This window comes from Callospermophilus lateralis, unplaced genomic scaffold, assembly GCF_048772815.1.
Source record: "Callospermophilus lateralis isolate mCalLat2 unplaced genomic scaffold, mCalLat2.hap1 Scaffold_148, whole genome shotgun sequence".
In the NCBI taxonomy this organism is placed as follows: Eukaryota; Metazoa; Chordata; class Mammalia; order Rodentia; family Sciuridae; genus Callospermophilus; species Callospermophilus lateralis.
In genome coordinates this window covers 2,775,183-2,801,771 of record NW_027512614.1, presented here as the reverse complement: position 1 = coordinate 2,801,771, position 26,589 = coordinate 2,775,183, and the positions used below count along the sequence as shown (strand labels likewise).

The 26,589-nt window shown below is 38.7% G+C and overlaps 1 protein-coding gene across 1 annotated transcript in view; it reads left to right on the top strand.

The window, feature by feature from the left end:
• Positions 1–26,589, top strand: part of LOC143387863 (contactin-3-like) — a 79,497-nt gene that overhangs the window by 8,597 nt on the left and 44,311 nt on the right. Inside the window, exons 5-7 of the mRNA XM_077108127.1 lie at positions 289–439; positions 21,888–22,015; positions 24,641–24,816. Coding sequence (XP_076964242.1) covers positions 289–439; positions 21,888–22,015; positions 24,641–24,816 — 455 coding nt within the window. The remainder of the gene's footprint in view (positions 1–288; positions 440–21,887; positions 22,016–24,640; positions 24,817–26,589) is intronic.

Here is a 26,589-nt window from a genome sequence, read left to right as displayed (position 1 = left end):
AGCTATTTTAAAGCCTTTACAGTCAACATTAAAAATTCCTACATAAAGTAATTGTTTCAAGATTTAGGGCCTGCCCCAAACACCATAGCACACATTTCTTTTTTAACAGTGAAACCCCATGAGTGGTGCACCATAAATCAAATAAATCTGGTGCCAACATCATGCCTTTCACCTTAAATCTAAACACGGCTGTACTGTCAACCTTTCAGATTTACAGGAAGTTAAAAACATGATCCAGTGCTCATTAAATCGATGATCTCTCATTCTCTCTCCTTTCATTCTTTTCAGCCTCTGCTCCGGATTTTTCAAAGAATCCCATGAAGAGGTTGGTTCAGGCCCAGGTGTGCAGTCTGGTGAGCCTGGATTGTAAACCCAGGGCCTCCCCCAGGGCGCTGTCTTTCTGGAAGAAGGGGGACACAGTGGTGCAAGAGCAAGAAAGGTATTCTCTTGTCCACACAAGTGGCCGCCGACTTCCTTTTCATATTCCGTAAGGTCACAGCAGGTCTTCCACATGAGCCTCAGTACCGTAGCATCTCAGTGGGCCAGGAGGTGTTCAAGAATCAGCACAGTGCTAGTTTTGTTCTCTGATACTCTCATGGTGACAGTCGCATGTTGGTGGAGTCTGAAAACAGACAACCCCTCATCGAATCTCTACCCATATAGAAGCCTGTCTTGTAGCAAGGGGTTTCTTCCCCAGTCCTCTGGGGAGAACCAACCAGAATGGTAAAGGAGTGCCAGCCCCAGAAGCAAGGCAGCATCGTGCAGAACAAAGAGCAGATGAAAACACAACAGCCCATGCAGAGATCTATACACACACACACACACACACGCTGCTGGCCCCTGTGCTGAATCATACACAACACGGATGTTTCCTTTCAGCCAAGGCTTACTGGTTTGTATAATAGCATTGAAATGAAGAGGTAGAATGACCTGAGTTAAAAGCACAATTCAAGAGCCCCTGGGCCTGGCCTCGCATTTTCCTTCTGCCTTTTACTAGCTCAGTGAAGTGACCCCATCTTTCTGGGCCTCATTTGTTAGTGGAAATGATGACAGTTTATGCCTCATGTTGAGAAGATTATATGGACAAACTCCATAAATATTCATAAAGCACTGAGATCAATCCCTGGCAGAGAATAAGCATATGTCCTAGCCGTTATTACTATTTATTAAGTACTTACTATCTGCCAGATACTGTGCTCCCAGCTTGCGATATCACAGTAACAACCCCGAAGGGCCCATATCCATAGGTTGAAACCACGTGGCTATGTTACAGCAAGTGGTAAAAGGTAAGCTTTCAGATAGAAAGATTAACTTGAGTTAGTTGTATGGGTCCAAACTCACCTGAGTCCTTAAAGGAGGAAGAGGAGGAAAGAAGGATGGCCAAGGAGATTTGATGTTCAAAGATGTGATGATCCCAGACAGATGGGAGGTACAAGAAGGATCATCGTGCGTGTGGCTGGATTGTAGGTTGTAGTAGGCACCACTGGCACAGGAACAGGGCCTTGGCTTCATGACCTCCAGGGAGTGAATTCTACTAACAGTCCCAAGGAGCACAGAAGGTTCTAGAGCCTTGGGAAGGAGCTAGGCTCTGCTAACGCCTTGATATTGGCCCACTGAGAACTAGACTGGACTTCTGACCTCCAGAACATTTGAGAATACATTTGCCTGAGTGTAGGCCCCAGAGTTTTGGGTAAATCATTACACCAGCAACAGGAAGCTGAGCACACAAATTATCTCCTTGAAACATCTCTGGAGCTAAGGAGAAAACCAGAACTTAGAGGGATTGTTTGATTTGCTAAAGTGATTCTTTAGTCTTCTCTGATTGACATCTGGGCCTTTTTGACTCTAGGGTGAAACCACTGAGCCTTTTCAGCCTCACTGTTTGTACAGGATTCCAGAATCTTATAGGTGATCTGAAGTGCTGAAGCAACTCCCAGTGATTACTTTTGAAAATGAGAAGAAAAAAAAAACATGCAGTAAAACCTCAGGACAACATACTCAGATCCCTTTTCTAAAATTGCAAAGTCCTTTTGCAGGCAACCCAGTTGAACTGCTTGTAGATTATGGGCCCAGAGAGATTTTCCTGAGTCAGTACCCCACAGCATGTGCAATGCCACCATTCCTTGACAGCAAACAGCGTCCTAAAAGGCAAGCACAGGGGGACCAGGCAAAACTGGGACCCAAGTGGGTAGACCCAGTCCAGCCCAGTGTGTGCCACACAGAAGAGATTGCTGGAACAGGAAGCTAATTAGTGATTTGGAGTTTGATTTTGTAAACTGGTTTCAATAGGACAGTATAAACCAGTTCCTTTGGACTGTGCTAGAAGCTAAGTCTTCTGAACAATTGCTAACTATGTTGTGGGGACATTTTAGTAGTTTGATTGCATACATGAATTAGAGAGCGATTATTTCCCCGGGACTCTGTGGGTTACACAACAATAAAGCCACTTGTCCTCACAGTAGTATACAGAGTAGGCAGAGGTTCTAATCTTAATTTTAAAAGGGGATTTTAAAAAGATTAAGAGATTTAGCTAAAGGCATAAAGGAGAGATTCACTCCCACAATGTACAGGGATGTTGTAAGTTCCGGAGTCTAAACTGGAATTTCTTACTTGGACATGTACAATCCTTAGTTTTTTTCATCTGTTAAATATAGACAATAATTCTGAGCCTCACCTAGTTGTATAATATAAACCTTTAGCATAATGACATTGGTAGAAACATTGATAATTAAGGATGAGGTTATGCTACAAATAAAGTGTTGAAAGTAACACTGGCTGAAAAAGGAGTTTCTTGAGTGTTGTTTAGGAGTTCAGTGGTTCCTTGGTCTCTCTGAAGGTAGACATCAGGTCTGCCTCGACTCACGTACACACACATGCACCAGCACTCATGCTCTGCCACCATCCTCACCTCATGAACCAAGAAGACTGCCTGAGCTCCAACCTCGCACTGACATCCCAGGCAAACACAAGGAGGATGATAGAAATAGGTATACTTTCTCCATTATAAGAGACTTCTCTGAAATCCCATATAGCATTTTCCCTTGTACCTTATTGATCATCAATTAGTAAATTAATTCCCTGCTATACTGAATAGCAAGAGAAGCTGGGAAGTTTGGGCTTTTTTTTCCCCCCTTGGAAGGAAATGGCCCAATGAAGAACTAGGAGTACATTTTCCAGGAGATGTGCTTGCCACTGCAGCAGAGTCCCTGCTAAAGACAGATAGTTCTCTACCCCTTTGGGCCGACTGTCCCTCCACTTAGCATTCTGTATGTCTAGCATCTCTGCTGCACATAATAAGGAGATTTTTCAGATAGGAAGGTAAAGTGAGGAGTAAGAAATGTGTTTAAGGAGACGGTCCAAAGAGCTGCAGTCCTTTCCAGAACTATGGTTTGAATTCGTTTCTGTCTCTTAGACAGCAAAAGTATTGACGAGCCAGGGCCTCGATGCTCAGGGAGAAGACTGCTAGAAGCAATTATAGAACAACGTGCAGATCTGACTCTTCTCCAAGTTCAGGGGCAAGCAGAGTGGGCTGCAGCCTTCCTTTGACTTGGAAGCCCCCTGTCTTTCCCTCTTGACTTGGACTGAGGCTCCAGCCAAATCAGGGGAGCTCATCAAATGCTAGATTTGCTGTGGTGATTCAGCGTTGGGCTGCTCCAACTTATAAAGGCTGTTTCTAGTCTCTTTCAGGGGACAAGTGAATTCATTGGGGGGCATGTGAATTCGTGGATGCATTTGAGAATAGAAAGGAAGATAAAATTTTTGGTAAAATGTTTGAGTTATTTATAATAAGATTTGAAATTCATTTGATTTTTTTTCTCATTAGTTAATTATTTTGATAGGCAAACTTGGATTCTTCAATGAATAAGAGATATATAATCAGTGGGAAGCCATATAACTGAGTGGCTATTGAGAGAAAAATGCATTTTGAATAAGTAAACATTCTACTATCTATAGTATCATTCAAAGCCTAAGTCAGATTAAAATAAACAAAGTTTGAATATGTCCTTTTTTCTGTGGGGGAAGTTCCTTGAAAATAGATGAGAGATAGTGGAACAGAGGTAAGGATTGAAGGAAAGGAAGGAAGGACAGGGAGGGGGGGAGAACTGCAGAAGGAATCTGATCAAACCTGGGTACACAGTGAACATACCACAGTGAGTGCTGCCTTTGTTTCTAACCATAAGGCACGAATTAAAAAAAAAAAAAACTCCAAGTAAATAGAAGAATGACCAGGATTGTAAAGGAAGGGGAACGGGGTGGGGAGGGAGGAGAGGGTAGGGAAAGGGAGGCATTGGGGTCCAATCAGAGCCACTTAATCCCATGCTTTATGATTGTGTCAGAATGAACCCCAATATTACGTAAAACTGTAATGAACTAATAAGAAAAAACCTTTAAAATTATGTCTTTTTTAAAAAAAATTTAAGCTATTTTATTTATAATCAATAAACTCTGCTTAAACATCTTTATATGCATAAACCCACCTCATAATTGTTCCATGTAATGAGATTGACAAGAAAGGACTTTTGCAATACTCTATAAAGTGACATGAATTACTTTTTTATGAGAAATGTCCACATATCACCTTAAAAGCTAAAAAAATAGCCGCATGCATTTAAAAAGTAGAATTAGAAAAATAATTTTCAATTTTAGTATAAAAATAGTTTTGAGGAAAGGAATAAAATCCCATCTATGTAGCACCATTATCTAAAAATGAAAAAAAATATGATGTAAATTCATCTTTATACCTATTTGCTAAAAATAAGGAAGAGACAACATAATTCTTTTTGTATGTGGGAAAAGCAATACAAGTAGTTCGAATTTTTTGCCTAAAAGGTAGTGATCAGCAGAGATGAGATCAAAATTCTACATGAGCTTAAAACACTAAACACTATTCTCTTAGAAGCATTCTCTATAATATTTAATCAACATAAACGAGGAAGACTACTTTCAATTTCTTTGAATGTTATAATCATTGACCAGAATCCTGACTTTAATATCCATACTACTTATCAGTAATACATCACACCTTTATTTTAATTACTTATTTAACATGTCTTCCCTGCCAGATGACAGGTCCTGGAAGACAGGAAAAGTGTCTGTAGAAACTGATTTATATATATATATATATTTAATACATAACATATAGTATATATTGATATATTTTATGAATTATGTAATTATATATGTACTATATATAATTAATTGCTATATAAGTCACATAATACTCCTGAGTGACTATAATCCACCTGTTTTTAAAGTTTTTATATCAGCACAACAACAGCTTTGAAATTACAAATCAGCCATGGAAATTGGATCTAAGTCAGTGAGTCACTTACTTAGCAATTCCTGAATTGCTTTGGAGAAACAAGGGTTATTGCTCTCAAGTATGGACAGGATGTGAGTTCTGTTGCAACAAGTGTTCCTGCCCATCAGGTCCTGGAAATGCTGTTCTGAGTAGACACCAGGGCATATAGTGCAAACAGTGAGTCCTGAGCTCTTGGAATTATGTTTCTGTGCATTCATTTGGAAATTCTTTGAGTACCTACTTCATGGACCAGGCACTAGGTATTTACTTTCTGTCAGAGAAAGCCACACCATCGTTTGCAGCTTTTCAATGTACAGCCAGGTAGCACAGGACGGTTACAGTAAAATTCAGTTTGCAAGGTTCTGGATATGCAAGGCGGATATCTGCACAAGCATTCTGGAGAAGACTGGAAAGATACTGGGGTTCTTGGAAGAAGAATTATCCAGGCCAAAGAAATAGCATGTGCAAAGCACAAAGGCCAGGCACAGGATAAAGTCAACAGAATAAAATAAAGGTAGCAGCAGGATTATCAAATCAAATTTATGTTGGAGAACGGGGACCAGGGCAGCAGTGGGTATATTGGAGTAGGTGGAACCCCAGTTAGCAGCCCTCCACCAGCCTGCACACGAGAGCAGAACAGACAGAGCTAACCAATGGAGGTGGGATTGGAAAGAAGTTTTTAGAAGTCTGAGAAGAGCTTAATGCTATAGGACCTACTCACTGATTAGACTTGAGAGACAGCTAGGCATGGGGGTGAATCCTGAATTTCTGACTTGGGCATCATACATTGTGGTGGACCCATTCATTGTGACAGGGAACCTCCCCAGAGATGAGGGAGTAGGGCTAAATATGCTGAGCTCCATTTGGGATTGGTTGATTTTTAAATTGCATGTTGAAAAGTGAATTGTGTGCGTCTCCATCCATCCATACACACACCTACCATATCATCACCTTTGTGCAGGGTGGGGGCTTAGTGAATGTGGAACTTGGGAGTTAGGGCTGCAGGCATCACAAACATGGAGATGGCAGTCAGTGCATGGTTGTGTTGGAAAGTAGATGTCACTAAGTGGCTTAAAGTATGCATTGTACCCCTGAAGCACTGCACACTCAGGTTTTAACTAGAGAGACCTGTTTTTTTGCAAGCTCAGTTAGTAATTGATTATTAAATAATCTGAAATTTCTAGCATTCAGGATTGAGCAAAGATCATTTTTGGATTTTTTTTCCTTTGTGTTTGCATCTTCCATTATTGAGTTACATTGCTGCATTTTTTTCTTCCCTGCAGGAAGCATCTTTCTGAATAAACAAAAACGTCTGGCCTCCTGAACATCTGATAATATTTCACCAGGTGTTGCTGTTTTAATGCAACTCCATTCACTTATTCACTTGAATTCATGTGTTTCAAATAAAAAAAAGAGTCAAATTAAAATTGGATATTTTGTCTCCTTTAAGGAAACGAAAATTGAAAATGACTCTTGGGAATATGAATAGGCCTGGCTTGGGAGAAGAAATAGCCAGTTGGCATATTTTAGAGAATGATTAGCTTGTCTCTGTCATTCACTGGTACTTAAAACACATTAGCCAATTATTTTTAAAAATGAGGGCTTTCATTTCAATGTTATTGCTTATAATAGTAAATATTTTATTGCAATAGCCTCAGTTCATATGAAAGTCAAAGAATGGCCCATTACATCTAATTAAACACATTAAAATTGTTTTAGATATTCTATGCAGCATTTAATACTATAGAAATTTATGTGCTTTTTAAAGAAGTAGGAAAGATTTTTTCCCAAAAATTTGAGTAGCCATAATCTAGGTAGCATTTTCAAAGTGCATTAATCAATTCTTGATGCATGTGTCTAGTTGGGAACTGGCTTTAAAATGCAGTTAGTATTTTATGCTGTTGATTCCATTTATATGAAGGTCCCAGAGAAAGCTCAGATTTCGTGACAGAGAAGAGTAATTACTGCTTGGTGGAGGCTGTGTGTGGGTGAGGAGGGAGAGTCGGGGGCAGGGGAAGCTTCCAGGGAGAGAAAGCTGTTCTAACCCTTGATTGTGATGGTATTTATGTTCGTGACTGCTTGTATTTGTAAGAACTCACAGAACTGTACCTAAAGAGTGACTTGAACATTGTATATAAATTATGCTTAACATGCATGAAATTTTACATTCATTTCATCCTGCTTCCATGAGTAAGTCCATCTAGCAGTTTAGAAGATCAAGAGATGCTCTCCCAGATGGCCAATTGTTCATCCGAGATACCTTGAATGATTCACCAATGGAGAATCTAAACATTTTCCGGGAACCAGGATAATTGTGACAGAGCTGGGACCACTTGGCATCTCTGTCATGACCTTAAAGCTTTGGTGACGATGTGCCTGGGAGATCTGTGACTCTCCAGCAGGTAGTCAGCTGGTACCACCCCTCGACCACCATCTTGGCCAGATAGTTTCTGTATCCATCCTTCCTCTTCTTTCTGGCTCCCTGGCTCCTCTAATCACAATGGAGTCCCTTTTCCTCCCTGCTCTTCAATTTGCTGGTACCTTCCCAGGAGACTTCCAGGGCCTCTTCATCCAAGAGCCTGACTCTGTCCCCTTCCCCTTCACCCATGTGTACCCATCTAGAGGGCATCTCTCCAGCCCATGTGGGTGCTCAGTGAGCTTCAGTTTTTTCACTTGGCTACGCCTGAGGTCCCTGTTAAGCCTGTACTCCTGAATGCTTGCCTCCAAGTTCATTTCTAACTCTTGAACTTTGAAGCACAGGGGAGGATTTTCTTTCATATGAACCATGCTGCTGCTTTAAGATACTGTACATTAGCTGATTAGTCATTGACGTTCCTGTCCTCTACTTGGAGGGAGAGTCCTCCATCTGTCCACTAGTTTGTGATATCATTATGCAGTGCTGGGGACTGTGGACCGACCCCACTGGTAATGTATAGATGAATGAGAAATACCAGGATCCCTCAAGGAGCTTACAGTGGGTGTGGAATGTGGAAAACTAAGCCAATGACCAGGATGGATAGATTTTATGATTAAGGTGACCATATAATTTGTTCTACAAATTGGGACATTTTCAAAGGGAAGATGGTACTGTTAGTACTGCCTTCAGGACAGCATGAATGAACTAGGACAGGTAGAGGACACTGGACACTGCTGTCTTGTCCATGAAGCAGCTGCTTATCCACCAGTAAGAAGCACAGAGAAGAGATTCTGTCTCAGGCCTGGGTCCTGGGAAAGCATTTCTCCAGGAGGGACCGCTCACAGGAAGTGACATGAAAGGGAGCACAGCAAAAGAGAAGGGGAAGTAGCATCTACACAGAAAGCATTGCTTAGTTAAGAAGCGAGGCCTCTTATCTATGCCCGTATTCCAGTTGTGTCAGTGGCCAAGATCATCTCTCCTGATCACAAAATCTGGAGAGCCTGACTTGAGATCTTTCCCCATAGACACCCATCCCTCTCCTTCCAAGGAGGTGAATGCTGGAGGAAGTTTAAAGGGACAATGGAGATTCCAGGGTAAATGTGTGCAAGAGTCTCAGAGTGGGGAGAAGAACCTCCTTCCCGATCTGGCTTCCCAACCTGCACCTCCACGTCACCAATGCTTTTTGTGGGGCTGCACATTAGCCTCATAACTCCCATTCCCCATGAGAAGACTAGGAGCATGTGCAAGTGAAGTCATTGCTATCCAAGGGTTTGGAAGTGGGCTGGGACTCACAGAAGGCATTCTGTGAAATCACATTCTCTCCACTGTGCCCATCCACCACCCCAGCATGTTCCTACACAGCTTCTGCATTAACTGCAGGGTAGCTAAAGTTTCAGTGCATTTGAATCATTATTTACATGAATCAGTCATACCTAACTGGTATGCATTATACTTTGTGTTAATCATCTGTGTGACATGAAGTTAAATATTAAGTTTCAATGGTTTCTTTATTTAACTTTAACAGGTACAAGGAGCAATATATCAAATGGGTCATATCTTGGGTCTGTTGCCTATCAACCTGTGTGTTTTAGACAAGTTACATAGGCCCTGAGTTTTGGTTTCCTTATGTAAAAATCCTTGACTTACAGGGTTAGTAAGCCTGTTGGTACCAGTTGCTTAGTATATGCTCTTGGCAATAGGTGGGCAAATGAAATTGGTTGTATCTGACAAGCAGAGAAACACATGGGTTCCTTTGGACAAATTAGGTAGTACTACCCCTGCCCCATTTCTTCCACTCAGTGGAAAGATAATAATAGTGTTTTTAAAGTCCCTATCTTCTACATAGGTACTCAAAAATAAGTACCTGATGCCTTTGATACTATTTTTAACCTGACTTGATTTTTTTTTCGTAGTGTCAGACACCTTCAGAGTACCTGAATGGAAAGGAAAGCTTGTACCTTTCTTTATGGTGCAATAATCTCTTTTATATTATTCAAACTTTCTTCAGTAAATGAATTCCACATAAATATCATGGTAAAGACATCAGCGACAAATGGTCTCTGAAAGTGTATCAACTAAACTTTGCAGATGACCAAGTGTTTCTTAAATTGAGCTTCCAGATTTGTTTTTGATGGATTATGAAAGTTGGGAACTTTGTCAATGTTATAATTTCGGTGAGGGAAAGCTGATTAATGAATCTGAATGAGCCTGTCAGAATACACTTCAATCCAGTTTGTTGCAAGAACTGGGTAAATTAATTGATATCCATGCCCAACTCAAATGTTTTGTTTGCCTGTCAGAATACACTTGAATTCAGTTTGTTGCAAGAACTGGGTAAATTAACTGGTATCTATGCCCAACTCAAATGTTTTATTTTTTTGGAGGATCTTCCCATGCACATTCCTTTAGTCATACTGCATGTCTCACCCAAACCCTAAAGCCAGTGTACACTTTTCCACAGCCCAATCCATTTTCCTTATTTCTGCTCTCACTCAAAATTACATATATAATTATATGTGTGTGTATACAATTAATTAAAACAAACAAATATATTATGTTTTAATTAATTGTATAAAACCAAAATATCATTGCATACCACTTTTGCATATTTTTCTGCTAAAAAGTTTGCAATAGGAAGAAACAGGAGCTTTCCCTTAAACTAAGCATACTGACTCTTTGGTACCATCAGTATAGAAGTGGTAGAGCATACACCATTGCCTTTTCAATAACTCTTAAAGAACAAAGGAGGAAACTTCCCTTTACATTCTTCACGTATGCTCTTACAATTTCTTCTGGCTTGAGTTTATTTTCTTCTCAACCTAGGAAACTCCAACTCATGTCTCAAGGTCTGGCTTGGTCTTACCTGCCAATAGCACTCTTCCTGAAGCACAGTGGGCAGCCATAACGGCTCTTTCTGTTTTGCCATTGTGACTCCCTCATGTCTGTCATATCAGTTATCCCACCAGGGAATTGGCAGTTCCTGCAGAATGCAGTGCACTTGAATTCTGGCACAACCCTTGCCTTATCCATCCTGTGTTCCCAGCTTCTCCGACATACATCTTTGTTCATGTCAACCTTCATTCACTCCTCAAATATTCATTTAGCATCTACTGTTCCCACTAATGATTGCTGCATAACAAATAACCCCGAGGCTTAATGGTGTAATAGAACAGCCATTTTATCATCTCTCAGGGTTTCTATGGGTCACGAGTCCAGGAACACTGCAATTGGCTGGATGGTGCATGCTCAGGCTATCTCAGTCGGGGCTAGAGCAAGAGAAACCAGAATACGCTTCTCAGAGAGACCTTTCTCTCTCCTCCTGCTGTCCCAAGACCTCTCATTGTGGTCTCTATACACAGCTATTAGGGGTTTCCTCCCAAAGGGATGCCCTTTCAGGAGTCAGAATAATTCCTTGAGCATCCACAGGCATGAAAAGTGAGGATTCACAGTAGCAAGATGGAAGCCCAATCATCTAGGCCCCTGAGTTGATTTCCTGTTCTATAGCAAATGCCTGAGAGATCAACTTATAAAGAGAAAAGATTCATTGTGTCCCACAATTTTAGAAGTTTCTGTCAATCATCACCCATTGTTTAGGGCCTTTGGTGAGGCAGCACTTTATAATGGCAGCATGTTTGAAGCAAAACCACTCTCCTTAGAGTTAGGAAGGCAAAGAGGGGAGGAAAGCTGGGTCCTCCTATCCCCTTTGAAGACCATCCTCATCTACCAAAAGACCTCCCCCAAGGCTCCCCATTTTACTGCTTCTACCAGCTCCCAATACCTGGGGACCAAGCTGATTCCACATGCCCTTTTGATAAACAATACAATCCAAACTCCCAAGACCCAGTGCCATTTCTCTGCATTCCATTGGTTCCAAAGATCAAAGGAAGAGGAGCTGGATTCCCTGTTTTTTATTCCTTCCCTGGACTTTCTTGAGTTATGCTTGACAAGTAAAGGTTGTGTATATTTAAAGAATACAAGGTAATGTTTTGACACACAGTGGGAAATGACTGCTGCCATCAAGCTAATTAATATATCCATCACCCCACATAAGTAACATTTTAATGCATATGAAAGCAGTTAAGATCAACTCTCTTTCAAGATTTCAAGTGTACAGCAGAAAGTTATTAGCTGTAATCACCATGTTGCACATTAGACTTTCAGAATTTATTCATACTACATAACTGAGCCTTTATATTCTTCAACCAACATCTCCCCAGTTTTCTTACTCTCCAACCCCTGGCAAACACTGTCCTGCTCTCTGCTATTATGAGTCTGACTTTTTAAAATTCTACATGTAAGCAATGTCATGCGATATTTGTCTTTCTGTGTCAGGACTATTTCTTTCAGCAGGTCCTGCAGATTCATCCATGTTGTTGCAAATGAATGGATTTTCTTCTTTTGTAAGGCTAATGTGTTTATCTGCTGATGGACTTTCTTATGTACTGGAGATTTAACCCAGGGTCTCATGCATGCTAGGCAAGCATACCTCACTGAGTTATATCACCAGTAACCCATTTTTTAAAAATTCTGTTTTGAGACTGGGTCCCATTAATTTGCCGAGGCTGATCTAGAAATTGTGATTCTCCAGGTTTAGCCTCCCAAGTATCTGTGATTATAAGTGTGGGCTGCTGCACACAGCTACTAGTGGACTTCTTAGAGGAGCAAAAGCAAGATGGCTTGGATATGAGGTAACCCCCAAGGAATCATGGGGAAGGCTTTATCCCCAGTGCAGTGATGTTCAGAGTTGAGTGATTAGACCACAAGGATTCTGATTTCATCCATGTTTTAATCCATTAATAGCTACATGCACTATTGGAAAATGGTGGAAAGTGTAGTTAGGTGGGGCACGGTTGGAAGAAGTAGGTCACTGGGAATATGCCCATGGGAACTGTATCTTGTCCCGGGTCCCTTTTCTCTCACCTCTTTCTCTGTGCTTCCTGGCTTCAGTGTGCTAAGCAACTTTCCTCCAACGTGACCAACTGCCATGATGATCTGTCCTATGAGGCCTGCCTACCATAGGCAAAAATCTTTGGAAAATCATGAGCCAAAATAAACGTTTTCCCCCTTTTCCCCCCTTTTAAGTTGTTCTCAGGTATTTGTCAAATGATGAAAAGCTGACTAACACACCAGAAAATTCCATGGGTTGGAGATCATGGTATCCATGTTTGGGAAGTGCAGTTGGAAACACGGACCATGTGCTTTGCATTGTTCTGGGCTCTGAGGATAGAGGATGAATTAGAAAGACATGCCCTCTTCTTCATGGGTTTTGCATAAGGAAGAGACCAAATATAAGTAAGCTAAAAGAGATCATTTCTTTAGACATAAAAGAAATGAAAAGAATGATTATATAGTGCATTTGAAAAAGGCCTTATTAATGAAGTAATTTTTTAATAGAAAACTAATCAGGAGGAAGGGCAGTGACACTGAAGTGTCATGGGATTGGGGGGAGTAAAAAAACATTAAATCCCACAGATGAATGTCGTTGAAGACTTGGCAAAAATGTTAGATTTTATTTTAAATGGAATGTGAAATCATTTAAGCTGTGAAAGCAAGAGTAACATAATCTGATTAAAAATAACTCTGTCTGCAGTGTGGAGAGTGGTTTGAATAGAAAAAGGAGAAAAGCAATGAATCTGATTAGGAGACAACTCAGGGTAACTGGAGAATATTTAGAGTTAGATAGTAGAAATGAAGAAGAGGATATATTAGGGAGGTAGAACTGGATGAATATGTTCCTTAGATGTAAATTTTTATATGTAATAATTACACTTAATTATGCATGAATTACATGGATCCCCTTGGCCATTAGAATAGAAGTCTCTAAAGAATAGGATCTATTTCTTACTCATAGTTTTCAAAAATTTGTAGTGCTTTATAAGTACTCAACAATACTTGTTGAAGGTTTTCATCCTCTCTTGAGCAATGTGCCATGTATTAAACATATCTATAATTTTTTTTAATTTAATTTGTTCAACTGTTCCTGCAAAATATGTAAAATTGATTTTAAAATAGATTTCTATCCTTGAGATCTCCTATTTAAAATATGGACAGTTCAGTTATAGTATTTTTTCCCCTTCTGGAAGCCTTTCACAGAAGAAGTGAATGGATATGTAGATGGATGATAGATGGATGGATGATGGGTGAATAAATGATGAATGAATAGATGAGTGGATAGATGGGTGGGTGGATGAAAGTTTGGGTGTGTGGATGGATGGGTGGATAGATGGTGGACAGATGGATGGTAGATAAATGGATGAGTGGATGGGTGGGTAGGTGGATGGATGGATAGATGGATGCTCAGATGGTTGTATAAGATACAATTGCCATAGCATTTTTATACAAGGAAGTTATCAGGTAGAGTGGACATGATGATTGCTGCCTTCCATATTCTGATGCTTCCATATTCTGATTTTTCATCTTTTATGAAATTTCTATCAAGTTAGTATACTTAGGTCAACTTTTCACTGCCTACAAAACTTTAAAAAAAATCATTTTGCTCTGTGACCTGTTTTTTACTTTGTGATCTTATTTGTGGATTTTCTAATTCTGTCCTAATGCAGATTTCATTGCTAGGGCAGTTTCTGTGGGAAGATGAGAGTATATGACTCTTTTAAAATCTAAAATCCTGGGGAAAAGTCTATATATTAAGGTAGAATATATAAAAAATTCTGTTTCTAAAAAATGAAGAGCTGATTTTCTGACCTTTTACATTTAAGTGCCAGACAAATAAATACCTTTAATTTTAGTGTGAAGATATGGTTAGGCACTGAATTTTTCACAGTATTTATTAATTGACTTAGTTGGAAAAATCATAGTACTTTCAAGTTTGACTTAAATTTATGTTTTTCTAATTTAGATAATTGGAAATTCTTATACCTCAGTATATTTATTATTTCTTTATTACTTCCCCCTGGTTTTAATCACTCTGTGTCTTCTTATTTATGTTATTACTTGTATCATGTCTCTTTCCAAAGCATTTGAGACCGTTTGTGAAAGTACACACAGACCAAACATTGAGAGGAAAATTTGGAGAGAAATATATTCCAGATTTCTAATTGACTTAAATGTGAGTTACATTAGGGTAGCAAAAATCCTTACCAGGGAATATTTATTGCTTATAGCAGAGCATGTTTCATACCACAGGTTTAGAAATGTGCTACAGAATGAATGTGTGAGGTTCATTTATAGAATATGTGCCACCAGTTGTACTCCTTAGTGGAGGTCCACAATTTGGACCCAGAACTTTGTGCCAACAAATGAATGGAGAAAAATACTGCTTATTAATAAACAGTATCCATAGAATGCAATAAAACCATTTGATGAGGAGATATACAACTCTCAATAGACCAAGAAATGCATACATGTGAATCCAAATCTAATGGATACTCATGAGAACCAAGAAAGGCAAAACATCCTTAAAACAAAATTGAACCAATTAATTTTCTTCTCCCAGTCCAGAGAGAACTATCAGTTTTAAAAAAACATTCTAGGGACTGGGGACATATCTTTGTGGCAGAGCATTTGCCTAGCTTATGCAAGCTACTGGGTTCAATCACTAAGGCTGCAAGAGAAAAGGCAGCTGGGGGGGAAAACTCAAGCCTCTGGAAGAGTTTATGAGTCATGTTTCTTTTAGCTACTTTTGTGTGATTTTTTTTAATGTGCATATTTTTAATAAGTTCAAGTGTATGTTCAGCATCAAGAATTTGGAGATCATAGGAAGTTCTGCTGTGAAGATATAAAGTCAAATGCTTAAAAGTCAATTAGGTTAGTATTGAAGTTTCTATCCTCTTACTAAGATTGTGGTGACTCCCCAGGACCTGTGACTGAATAGGCTGTTAGTGCTTCTCTGCATGGAAGAGGATCCAGAAAGTTCAGATTGTAATTTTTGAGATTTCTCTGGGAAAACAGATTGGAACCAACTCCATAGGGTGGACAGATGTATGAGTCTAGACCTGTGTATTTGAGTTATGCAACATTAGCACTCTATTTTTGGGCAAGATGATTTATAAGGAACAAATTCTCAAATGTGCAACAGTCATCATAGGAAAAAAGTCTCTCTGTAAGGCACTTCTAGAAAGGCTAACACTGGAGGATCTAAGACAAAAATTCCAAACATACTTCTGAATCATTGGGTGAGTTGAATTGCCAGCACAAGGTCCCAACCTGATGCCTGGAGAATTGTAGAAGATCTTCTCCATCCTCACTTGTATCAGAACTCTTGTCATGTGTGCATTTGTTCTACAGAGAGTGACCTCAAGAATCTTCAAGTGCTAAAACAAGTTTTATACCCTAGAATGGTTAGTAATGCTGAATGAATTTTCAAATGATGACTTGAATATTGATGAATATCTATAAAGGAGGATAACCTTGGAATTAGAGCATTGGGGCACAACTGTTCTGTCTTGCAAGAACTGAACAATAAGATAGGTGCTTGTTGGTTGCCCTTAATTTATAATTAAGCCTTGTCCTTCCTACATAGAAGATTGTTTCAGTACCATTTATTTTTGTTGAGAAAATAAATGTTTATGGAAAAAACAGTGTGTGCAAAATACCAATTCTTGGTAGCATGCTTCCTTTAGAAATTTATGAACTCTTTCAAAGAATTGACTGAAGGATTTTAAACAGAATGATTAGACAAGTTACAGAGCCTGACTTTGACACATAGTTTGAAGATGGATAGTCCAATGACCATAGTGCAGAATACTGCTTCTCAGAGTGTGGTCCCCACTTCAACTCCACCAGATACACTGGGGAATTATTAGAAAAGCAAATCCTTGGGTCATCTCCAGCCTAATCTGACAGTAGACCCAACAACTGCTAATTTAACAAATTCTCCAGGTAACTGGTGCCTAATAAAGTAACTCACCAGACTTCCCTCAGCTAGGATAAGACAGGCTTCCATGATTTATAGCCCTACTAAGACTTTCCAAAGGAAGATCAATGTTGCTTCCCCCCAAAAAAAATCAATTTGGGTCCACAAAAATAATTCAGCATCCTCTATAACCTTTGAGTTGATGAAATTCCTCCTATGCACATACCATAAGTCTTTTGCACTTCAGTGTTATTGTTGGAATTGACTTCCTTTCTAGGGTTTCTACTCTCTAAGGAGGAGGACACTCATTAGAGTATCATCTGGGTCTTTCTCCAACTTTTTCGTAGGGAATTGTCTGGCTCCTGAATTTCTGTGGAAGATCCTAGCATAATGGGTCTCCTCCCTATTCTCTATTTGGTATCTGCCAGTTGGGTGGGGGTGCATGTCCTGCTGTTCTGTTTATTACACAGTTGGGCCTACCTGTAAGGGTAGCACCACTGGTTTTTCACAAGTGCCAATGACGTCCAGTCTACCACATTCTGAGAGGAGGTGTCAGGAGCCCATGGTTGCTCACTGAAGCAGTTTGCATCACTTTATCTGTAATATAAGCAATAAAGTGGATGGTTTTGGTTTTCATTGATTTGAATCAGGGATCAGAGAAGAAGAGAGCCCAGGGTGGGGACCTCTGAGTCTTAATTATTATACTCTTTGAAGTTTTCTTTCAATATATAAGCCATCAAACCATCATTTATCTTATTTGTCTGGGATTTTTATTTGTTTGTATTATCATTTAATATTTGAGTATTTGTGATATTTTTGGATATTCTTTTGTTTACAGATGCAAATATTTCAAATGAATTATTGCCTGGGCCTCATGAATGAATTAAGTGCACAGTTGAATATAATCATTTAGACTGGAAATCCTCTTTAAAGGTCCTTTTTTTCCCTACTGATTTGAGTCCTCTAGAGAGAAAATTTTTGTCACTTTCATATAAATTCATTTAGCTCCAGATATATTTGACCTGATAATATACATTTAGAAAGACTGAATTGAAGTGAAGCAAATGACCTTTTATTGTTAGTTCCATCCTTATGAATATGAAGGCATGTCTGTTGGTCTCAATTCAGTGTTTCCCCAGCTGCAGAGTGAAGCCAATCTCAATCTACTCTAGGACTTCAGGTGCCTGCTCCATGGAACATGTGTGTCCGGCAAAACCACAGAGCCACTTCTGATTTCACTGCTACCTTCCTCAAAGATATGATCATTAATAGTTGACTCTTTCCCCTTCCGCTTCTCTTTTCCTAGTAGATTGTCTGACTAATGATCACTAAACAAACACTGTTGGGTTTATAAGATGAAAGACCATAAAGAATGAAAGTCTAGTATTATTTTTCTAAACACTGTCTGCAGGTGATCTTTGAACTGCAGGGGGGACAGTGCTTCTGCCAAACTTGTAGGTGTGAGAGTAGCTGTAGGTGAGAAGATACCCTGTCTTTTTCTCTGGTGTTTATTTTGTCTCCGTTTCATCAATACATAGTTCCTTTCCTTGACTGTCATTATCTAGCATATGCATGGTGAGTGCTTTTCTCTTGGAACTAATTGTATGCAAACAGCCCTTAGAATACATGCTCAGAAGGCACTACACAAAATAGCATTGTCAATTTTCTGTACAGCAGTAATCAGTTCGACTTTATGCGGTCTCATCTCTGCTGAGGTGCACTTCCTGAGTAAAGGAGGAGTGGCAGTGTGTTTGTTAAATCCAAGTTGAATAAGTTGCCATCATATTCAGAACACAGGCAAAGGGAAAGCAGTATCTTCAACACCCTGCTTTATATATGGAGCACTCCACACTTTCCATGTTCTGGAACACACTGTTATTACGGATGCTTAAATGCCATCCTAAAGCACAGGTCAGCGTTGCCTAGACAACATTATACTTTCTGAGCAAACAGTGTTTTTTAAAAGTCATAAATTCAATGCCATCACTGAATTATAGCATGGATCATTAGAGCAGCTCAGAGTAATTACGTTGACTTATCCCAAACCATCTGCAGACTGCATAAAGTTAAGGGAAATAATTAACCTCTTGCTACAACAGAAAAGGCCAATAAAAATTACACATAAAGGTATATTATGAAACTGATCAAGAAGTTAAAATGCCACAGTGATTTAAATTGCCCATTACTCAAAGCAAACTGGAATACCATGTTTCTGAATGTTAATCTCAGAAATCTTTATTTAACCTTCTGTGCCAAGACTAGAGTCTCTCATTGTTATCTATATTTTCAGCTCTGTTTGCAGAAAAACCTGTTCCCAGAAAGCTTAGAGAGCAATTTCATTTATAGTGAAGTGGTATAAAATTTTCACTTCAAATCTCTGTAGGGAAGCTTGGCTTATTGAAGGTTTTCTGTTGAGAAACAATTACTTCATCCATTTACTGAATATTGTTTATTTTTATGTTGTGCAAAATGCCCTGTGGGCCTTTTAGAACTTACTGGAAGAAGCAATTTAGGAAGAAAATAACCAATTAGCTCAATTTTTATGATACACACAGAGTTTACATTCTTTGAGAGTCATTATGTGTGTTTTCAAGTCCTCCAGTGATTCCTAAGATGTTAGTTCTGGCCTGTGAAGTTGTGCCTCATGTCAACATGGCCATGAAGACAGATTTACCCAATTTTAACTTGAGTTAATACGATGAAGGACTTCTTGTTCTCCAAATATTCCAAATAATTTCTTATTTTTAGTGGAAATTTACTAATTCATAACATGAAGAGATAACTGGAATTACCTATCTTACTTTTGTGATATGAAGATCAGAAGCTATAAATGAAAGCTCAACATCTGATCAGTCAACAGGAGGCATTTTTTTTTTGTCTTTGTTTGAAAGCTTACTAATTCATCGAGTTTCCAGTTCTGTCCCCTTCCTGTCATTCAAACCAGATGAGTTTGCCTCTGCCATTTAAATGTCTTCCTAACCTTCTGATATCATTGGCCAGCTTCCTTTCTTTACATAGTTAAAGTCTCCAGAAAATCTTCATTTTCTTTTCATGGGTGACATTTGGAGAGCAGTGTTTTGGATCAAGTGATATTCTCTTTGTGTGTCATGGCCCCCAGATTTTACTGATGGGATCAGCAACTAGAATGTGCTGGGAGCAGTGTCCTTGATTATAGTTTCTCTTTCTTCCAAGGAGTTTCTCGATCAGATATCCCATCACTCTCTTTTCCTCAATTAGTTTCTCAATTTATCCTTTACCTCTCCCTCTATGTTGGCCTTTTCTTTAATAGTAATAGTAATTAGGAATTTTATCTTTGCTTTAGGTAAGTGATTTCTAGGTTTTCAGATTGAGGATATAGTCTTCTTCCTACAGTCAATGAGGTACTAGAGAGGAAAGTCTCAGCAAGGATTGGGCAGGTGGAGGGAGAGAGGCATGATTTATACTTAAGTTTACTCCCCACGGTTCTCAAAATTCCTGATCTATACTTTCATATCTTAAATTTTCATACATCTTTCTACTCTGCAGGGAATTCAGTTATTATTGCATACTAATTTAAAAAAGTCTTTGCTCTCTGGGAGACTAAGATATAAAGATATTTTTTGTAAAGTTCTTTGATTACCTTTTTGAGACAAAAATGGGCTTTTATTTTATACTAAACAAATAGTCACAGTTCATGAAGGAAATCAAATACAATGTGCTTTTTTATTGATTCCTAGAAAAATTCTTGGAATTTTTAAAATTTTTTAATGAAATTTCCCCAATTTGAAATACAATATTCTTGTTCCTTGATTTTCTTAGTAGGCCAAATATCCCAAACTCTTGTTTTTAACCTACCTTGATATAGTTAAGAAAAATAACACATGACTAGCAAACATTCATGGATAGCTCTCCTCAGGATCCAGGATCATGAACAGCTCCTGTGTACTGGTGCTAATTTTCCCTGGACCTCTTTACTTGAGAAAAGGTAGGAGGATGCAAATGAAAGTAAATCACCAGGCTATTAAAAAACCATACAAAATCAATGCTGCCTATATTATTTGATACATAAACTCTACTCACAGTGACTTTTTTGTGACTCTGTAGTTATAAAGATGTTACACATCTAAAAATCTTGCAACAAATAAGATAATATTTAAAGCCTGAGTTGATATCCTCCATTCTATTCTAATATCCTTGTCATCTTACCTAGCTCTTCTATGGGTGGCCCAAAAAGTGGAAACATGTATTAACCATTCTGACACTGGGGCTCCAAAGCTTTTAAGAAGTTTGCCATCCATTTGCATAAATGCAACACTCATGCATTAAGAATATGAATCACAAAAGATAAAAGCCCTTCTCAGTTGTCAGTAGATAGTATAGATATAATGATTTTAGGAATTCAAAGAGAGAGAATATGATCATGAGTAGACAACTTGGGCAACAAAGGTACAAGGATCAGACGGATGAGAGATGATAATCCTATCTTGTTCTTTCTTGGTGCAAGTGACTCCCCTTCTAAGAGGACTTCTGAAACCCCCTACCTTGGAAGCTCACATAAAGTAATTCTCCTTCACCCTCTCTCTCTCCTTCAGAATACTTCTCAAATCTCTGAAATTTTCACGTTTACTTAGTGGCTTAATATCTGCGATTCTAGTAGACTGTTATTTCCACAAAGATGGAGACTTTTTATCTATAGGTAAAAAACCCCAGCGACTTCCCGAGTGCCTGTTGCATATAAGACACTTATAATATTTCCTTGATCAATTAGTAAGATGCTAAAGCTTTAAGTATTTCAAATGGATGCTCAAAAACTTAAAAGTAATATTAATCAAAGTTTTCAGAATCTTTACAATAGCTCATAGGTGACCACACAATTTTTATTTTTTACAAAACTTGAATTTTTATTAAGTCAACTGTGACTTTCCTAGTTCATAATGAAAGACAAGCAGGTTTCTTGGTTTCCATATATTTTTTTCAAATTTAAGGGAAATGATGACATGTCTGCTTTTTATTTTCTGAAAACTTACAAGGTTACCCCATGAGTAATCTACAACAATATATATTTTTGGAAAACATTTCACACTTATTTGATAAAGGCATTTACAAATTAGGTGCAATGTTAAGTAATGCTGTTTAGTAGTGCTGCATAAAAACATCATGCAAAGTTCAATTTGGTAGAGCATCTTTTCTTATTCAACTCTGTGTATCTATGCATGTTTTCTTTTCATTTTCTTTATTCCTAAAAGGCCATGGCTTAGTTTATCAGACCTTTATAGTATTAGCATAAGATAATAAATTCTGAAAAAAAATTGCTATTTATTTTTTGAAAAAAAAAGTTACTATTACACATTTATTGATCAAATGTACTTTTCCTTTAGATTTTCTTTTTTAAAAGATGGAGGACTCAAAATACACAATGTGACAAAGGCTGACTCAGGAACCTATACCTGCACAGCAGAAAACCAGTTTGGGAAAGCCAATGGGACAACACACTTGGTAGTCACAGGTGCGTGTGTTTCGTCAAGATGGGTTTATCAGAGATGCGTTTCATGACATATATTATTATTATGGTTAAAGAAACTGGGCATGTGTTTTCCACAAAATGTGGTACATTGTGAGTAACATTGTGTTTGTGCTTGTGTTTCTAACAAGTGATGGTCAAGAACATGACACTGTATACTTCTATAGCACAGCACAGTGGACATGGTGGGGTACTTGGCTACTACTGTGCTGGGATGATGGGAAAATGGCATATGCTGATAATCTTTTATTTTATGTTCTCCTATTGGGTCAGATCTTCTAAGTGTGTTCTCTTTTTCATTAAAATTGGTCTTTTCTGGAGATGTTCAAGCTCATCAAATAACTGTTGATATCGATAAGATTTAAGTTTTGGGTTAATTTTGTTCATTTATCCATTCAGGGGAAAAAAAAAAACGAGCACCTATTATGTACCCATTGTTTGAGCTGGATCAGTGAAAACATTGAAACAGAATCTTTAGTCATTCTTTTTACATTCTGCCCAAGATAGAGAAATGAAAATTAGGAAGAAGAAATAAGGAGATCATTAGAAGGAAGTATATTGCAAACAATTGAGAAAGTAAAGAGACTATATGAAGAAATATGAGTTAGAGTATGAATCAAGATAAGTGAGATGGAAATTTTGGTACAAAGACTCCAGGGAGATAAAGGAGTTTACCAGGAGATTTCTAGGGTGCAGTTATGTGGACCAATTGTAGATCTTGCTAAGACTTCAGTTTTCACTTGAATTGAAAAGTGGAACTACTGCAAGGTTTTCAGCAGAGAAATAAGATGATGTGAAAGGGTGACTCTAGCTGTTTTTCAAAGTCTCAGGAGCCCATGACTGTTAACCAACAGGAAGTGATGATGATCCAAGTGAGATTGGCAGCTGAGGAGCTAATGGAATGGGATAAGATTCTGCATATATTCTGAAGGATAAGGTGTTTACAATTTGGATTTGAGGTCTCAGAAAGGAGTCAGGAGGAACTGCAGGGTGTGTGGTGAACAAATAAAAAAATGGCAGAAGAGCTGAGATTGCTCAGGCTGTGGGTTTCAAAGCTTTGGGGTGAAAGAAGAGCATGAGCATAGTTTGGATGTTTAGAATATCGTTAGGATCTTTCCCTGTAAAGCAGATCAGAGATTTGCCAAAATCTTAGTGGATTAAAATAGCCTGGCTTCACTTTTCATGCATACTGCAAGTCCTCAGAGTCAGCTTTGCTTCCTAATTCAGGAACAAAGACCCCCAGTGTCTCCACCATCTGGGACAGTGCACGTCACCACAGAACAGGAAGGAGACACATCACATTACCTATTAGTTCCTGCAGAATTCTGCCTGTCACTGCTACATGTAACTCTTACATACATTTCATCAGCCAAAGCATTGTACTCTGCTCTGCCTTAATTCAAAAGAGTTAAGAATTTAATCCTACAATGTACTTTATGGGAACTAATGGTGACTAACACCTAAGTGGAGACAGTGAGTAGGTGGTTGGATAGATGACCTTGGACTTGTGTAAATCAAAGATGAAGAGATACCTTTCACAGTTGTTGGCATATAGATGAGGACTTGAAGCCAAGACACCATCTTAGATCACCTTAAAAAGAATTTTAAAAAGGACTGAGCTTGACACATTCATTGTACATTAAGAAATATAGTAGCAGAAGTGAGACCTTAAAGAGAGATAGAGAAAAGGAATGACCAGGACAGTAAATAATACTGCAGGAGCATGATGTCCCAAAAACCATTTGAGGAAAGAGTACGAGGGAGAACCAGTGATCAAGTGTGACAGAGCTTAGAGGCTCAAAGAATGAGACCAAGACTTTATCATTGGGTCTCATAGCAGGGGACCTTGATGAGAACAGGTTAGTCAGGGAGACCTATGCCCAACTACTGGGTTAAAGAGGCTATTTAATCAAGAAAGTACAGACCACATATGCAAGTGACTTTTGAAGACATTTTCTGCCACATGGTGTAACATCAAGGGGAATGGCACTGGGAAAATTGGAGCAAGGAAATTTAATTCAGAAAAGATAAAAGGTTCATGGTAAGGGCAGGCAGAATGTGCCACAGACATTTCCACTAGGGAAAAAAATGACATCAGTTAACATTTTAGCAGAGTGCCCTCCCATTGCGCTTATTCTAAGCATCTCTAAGCTTATTCTGAGCTTTTCATATCCACGTACACATCAAAGGTTTGAGTCTATTTGAATTTTGATGTTAATGTGTTTTTTGGTCATTGAAAGTTGGTGAAAACACAGTAGTTTCTGTTTCTCCCACTATATTTCACAAAACCATAAAACTAAGTTGAAATGGATTTTTCAGTCTTATTATAACTCTTGCTTACTGGTGACTTTCATCTTAAACTTTTGTAATCTGTTGACTCAGATATGCTAATTATTTTAAAAAAATTTGGTGGATCCCATGAAATGTATTATAGGACTGCATTAAAACATCTATTTTAACCATGGAGGCTTTTCATTGCATAGATGTGTGTGTATACCTAAGCATATAAAAGCTCACACACTATAGGGTGGATGAAGAATTTGCCTGTACAAATTGCTTTCATCACAACAGAAATGCTAAAGTTTTACTTATGAATTATCTCCCTAATAGAACCAACTAGGATAACGCTGGCGCCATCTAACATGGACGTTTCTGTGGGTGAAAGCGTCATTTTGCCCTGCCAGGCACAACACGATCCGCTGTTAGACATTATGTTCACTTGGTATTTCAAAGAGGCCCTCACAGATTTTAAGAAAGATGGATCTCACTTTGAGAAAGTCGGTGGGGTAAGTCATGATATTTTTGTCATCCTTTTTCCTATTGCTCAAGTCTGTAACACCTGGCCTTTAAAAAAAAAAAAAAAACATCAGGCCCATAGGTGATGCTCTAGAAATGCATATTAAATGAGTGAATCTGGTGTCTCAATTCTGTTTTGATCTAATTTTGTTTGTGTAATTACCAGAAATTGAGCACATTTACTTTAACCTGTAATTTTAATTAAAACTGATGCATGTCGCACTTATACTAAATGCTATTCTTCATGAGAGGTTGTGGTTAGTATCCCAGGACATGGAAATTACTCTCACACAGGTGTTTACTTTGAACAGGTCATATTATGATGAACTGGGGGTAAGTTACATTTGATAAGTATTTTATCTGAATGCCTCACCCCACTGTTCCTGGTAGCTGTTCTGGACAACAGCATAAGACTCTTCATTGTACAGGTGTACAAATTGAGGACTTGAAAAGTACAAAAACTTTGTTAGAGTCCCTTATCTGGTTACTGGTGGAACTTCAAGCCCAAATCTGTGGGTCTTCTTCAGGGTTCCATTCCATTTTGCCTCCTCACTGGTGAGGGTTCCATGTTAAAAATAAATAAATGAATAAAAGTCACAGATCTCAAGGAAAAATTGACACTTGGATAATGGCTCAGTGTTGGTGAGCCTCCAAGGCTGACCATCGACTGGTTGCATGTGTGTAACTTTAGGATAGCAGGGCCAGCCAACCTGCCATCTTAGTGCCTTGACTCGGAAACTTCCTACTGTATGGAGATGTCAAGCCTGGGTTTGTCCTTAGGCATTTACCGTGTAGGCATCCCCTGAAGAAGAAAGCCATATCAGGGTCAATTCAAATACATTCATGTGGCAACACCTTATTAAATATATGTATATGCCTATACAGGTATATTAACGTATCAGGATCTTACACAGTTTTAATGATGATGCTAGGAATTTGAGGGAGTCCTCTCTCATATGTTTTAAACTCCTAATGCCCAATGCCTCATAATATGACCCTTATTTGGAAATAAGAGATTATTGCAAAAATAATCTAGTAAAATCAATCTGAGGTCTTCCTGAGTAACTGGTGTCCTTATAAAAAGAAGGCTCTGTAGACAGAGGCACAGAGAGATGCAGACACACAGGGGAAAGAAGGTCATAAGAACATGGAGGAGTCAGAAGTGTAGTTATTCTGCACAGACCCAGAAGTACCTGGGGCACCAGAAGCCAGAACAGGCAAGGAAGAAATCAGAATTACAGGTTCTGGAGGGAGCAGGGCCATACCAGCACCCACATTTCAGACCTCTGGCTGCCACGACCATGAGACGACATAATCTGTTGCTTTAAGCCATCCACTTTGGGGTTTTGCTAAGGCAATTCCTGGATATCAGTATTAAAAAGAGAAAATTTTTAAAAGAAAATGGAAAACTGAGATATTAGACATCTACCTAGAATTATGTACAATTGCAGTACCATTTTTGTTTTCTTTTTCTTTTTTTTTCTTTATTTGGTTTTATAAGTATTAGTTTTCTAATTGTTCTCACTGAATCAAAGCTTTGGAGAACATTCTTAATTGGTATAGTCCCTTAGCCTCCCACTTTTAAAAATTGTGACTGGTTTTTTTTTATCACAACAGGAAAAGGCTTGTGCCAATATTTTCAGCTGACTTGCTGCTCCATAGAGTCTTTTGCAATTTCTCCTTCTTGGATGGAAGGTGTGGGAGGGGTAAAATATTCACATGTCACTCCCCTGAGGGTCCTTTACTCAGGGTGGGAAAGGCTT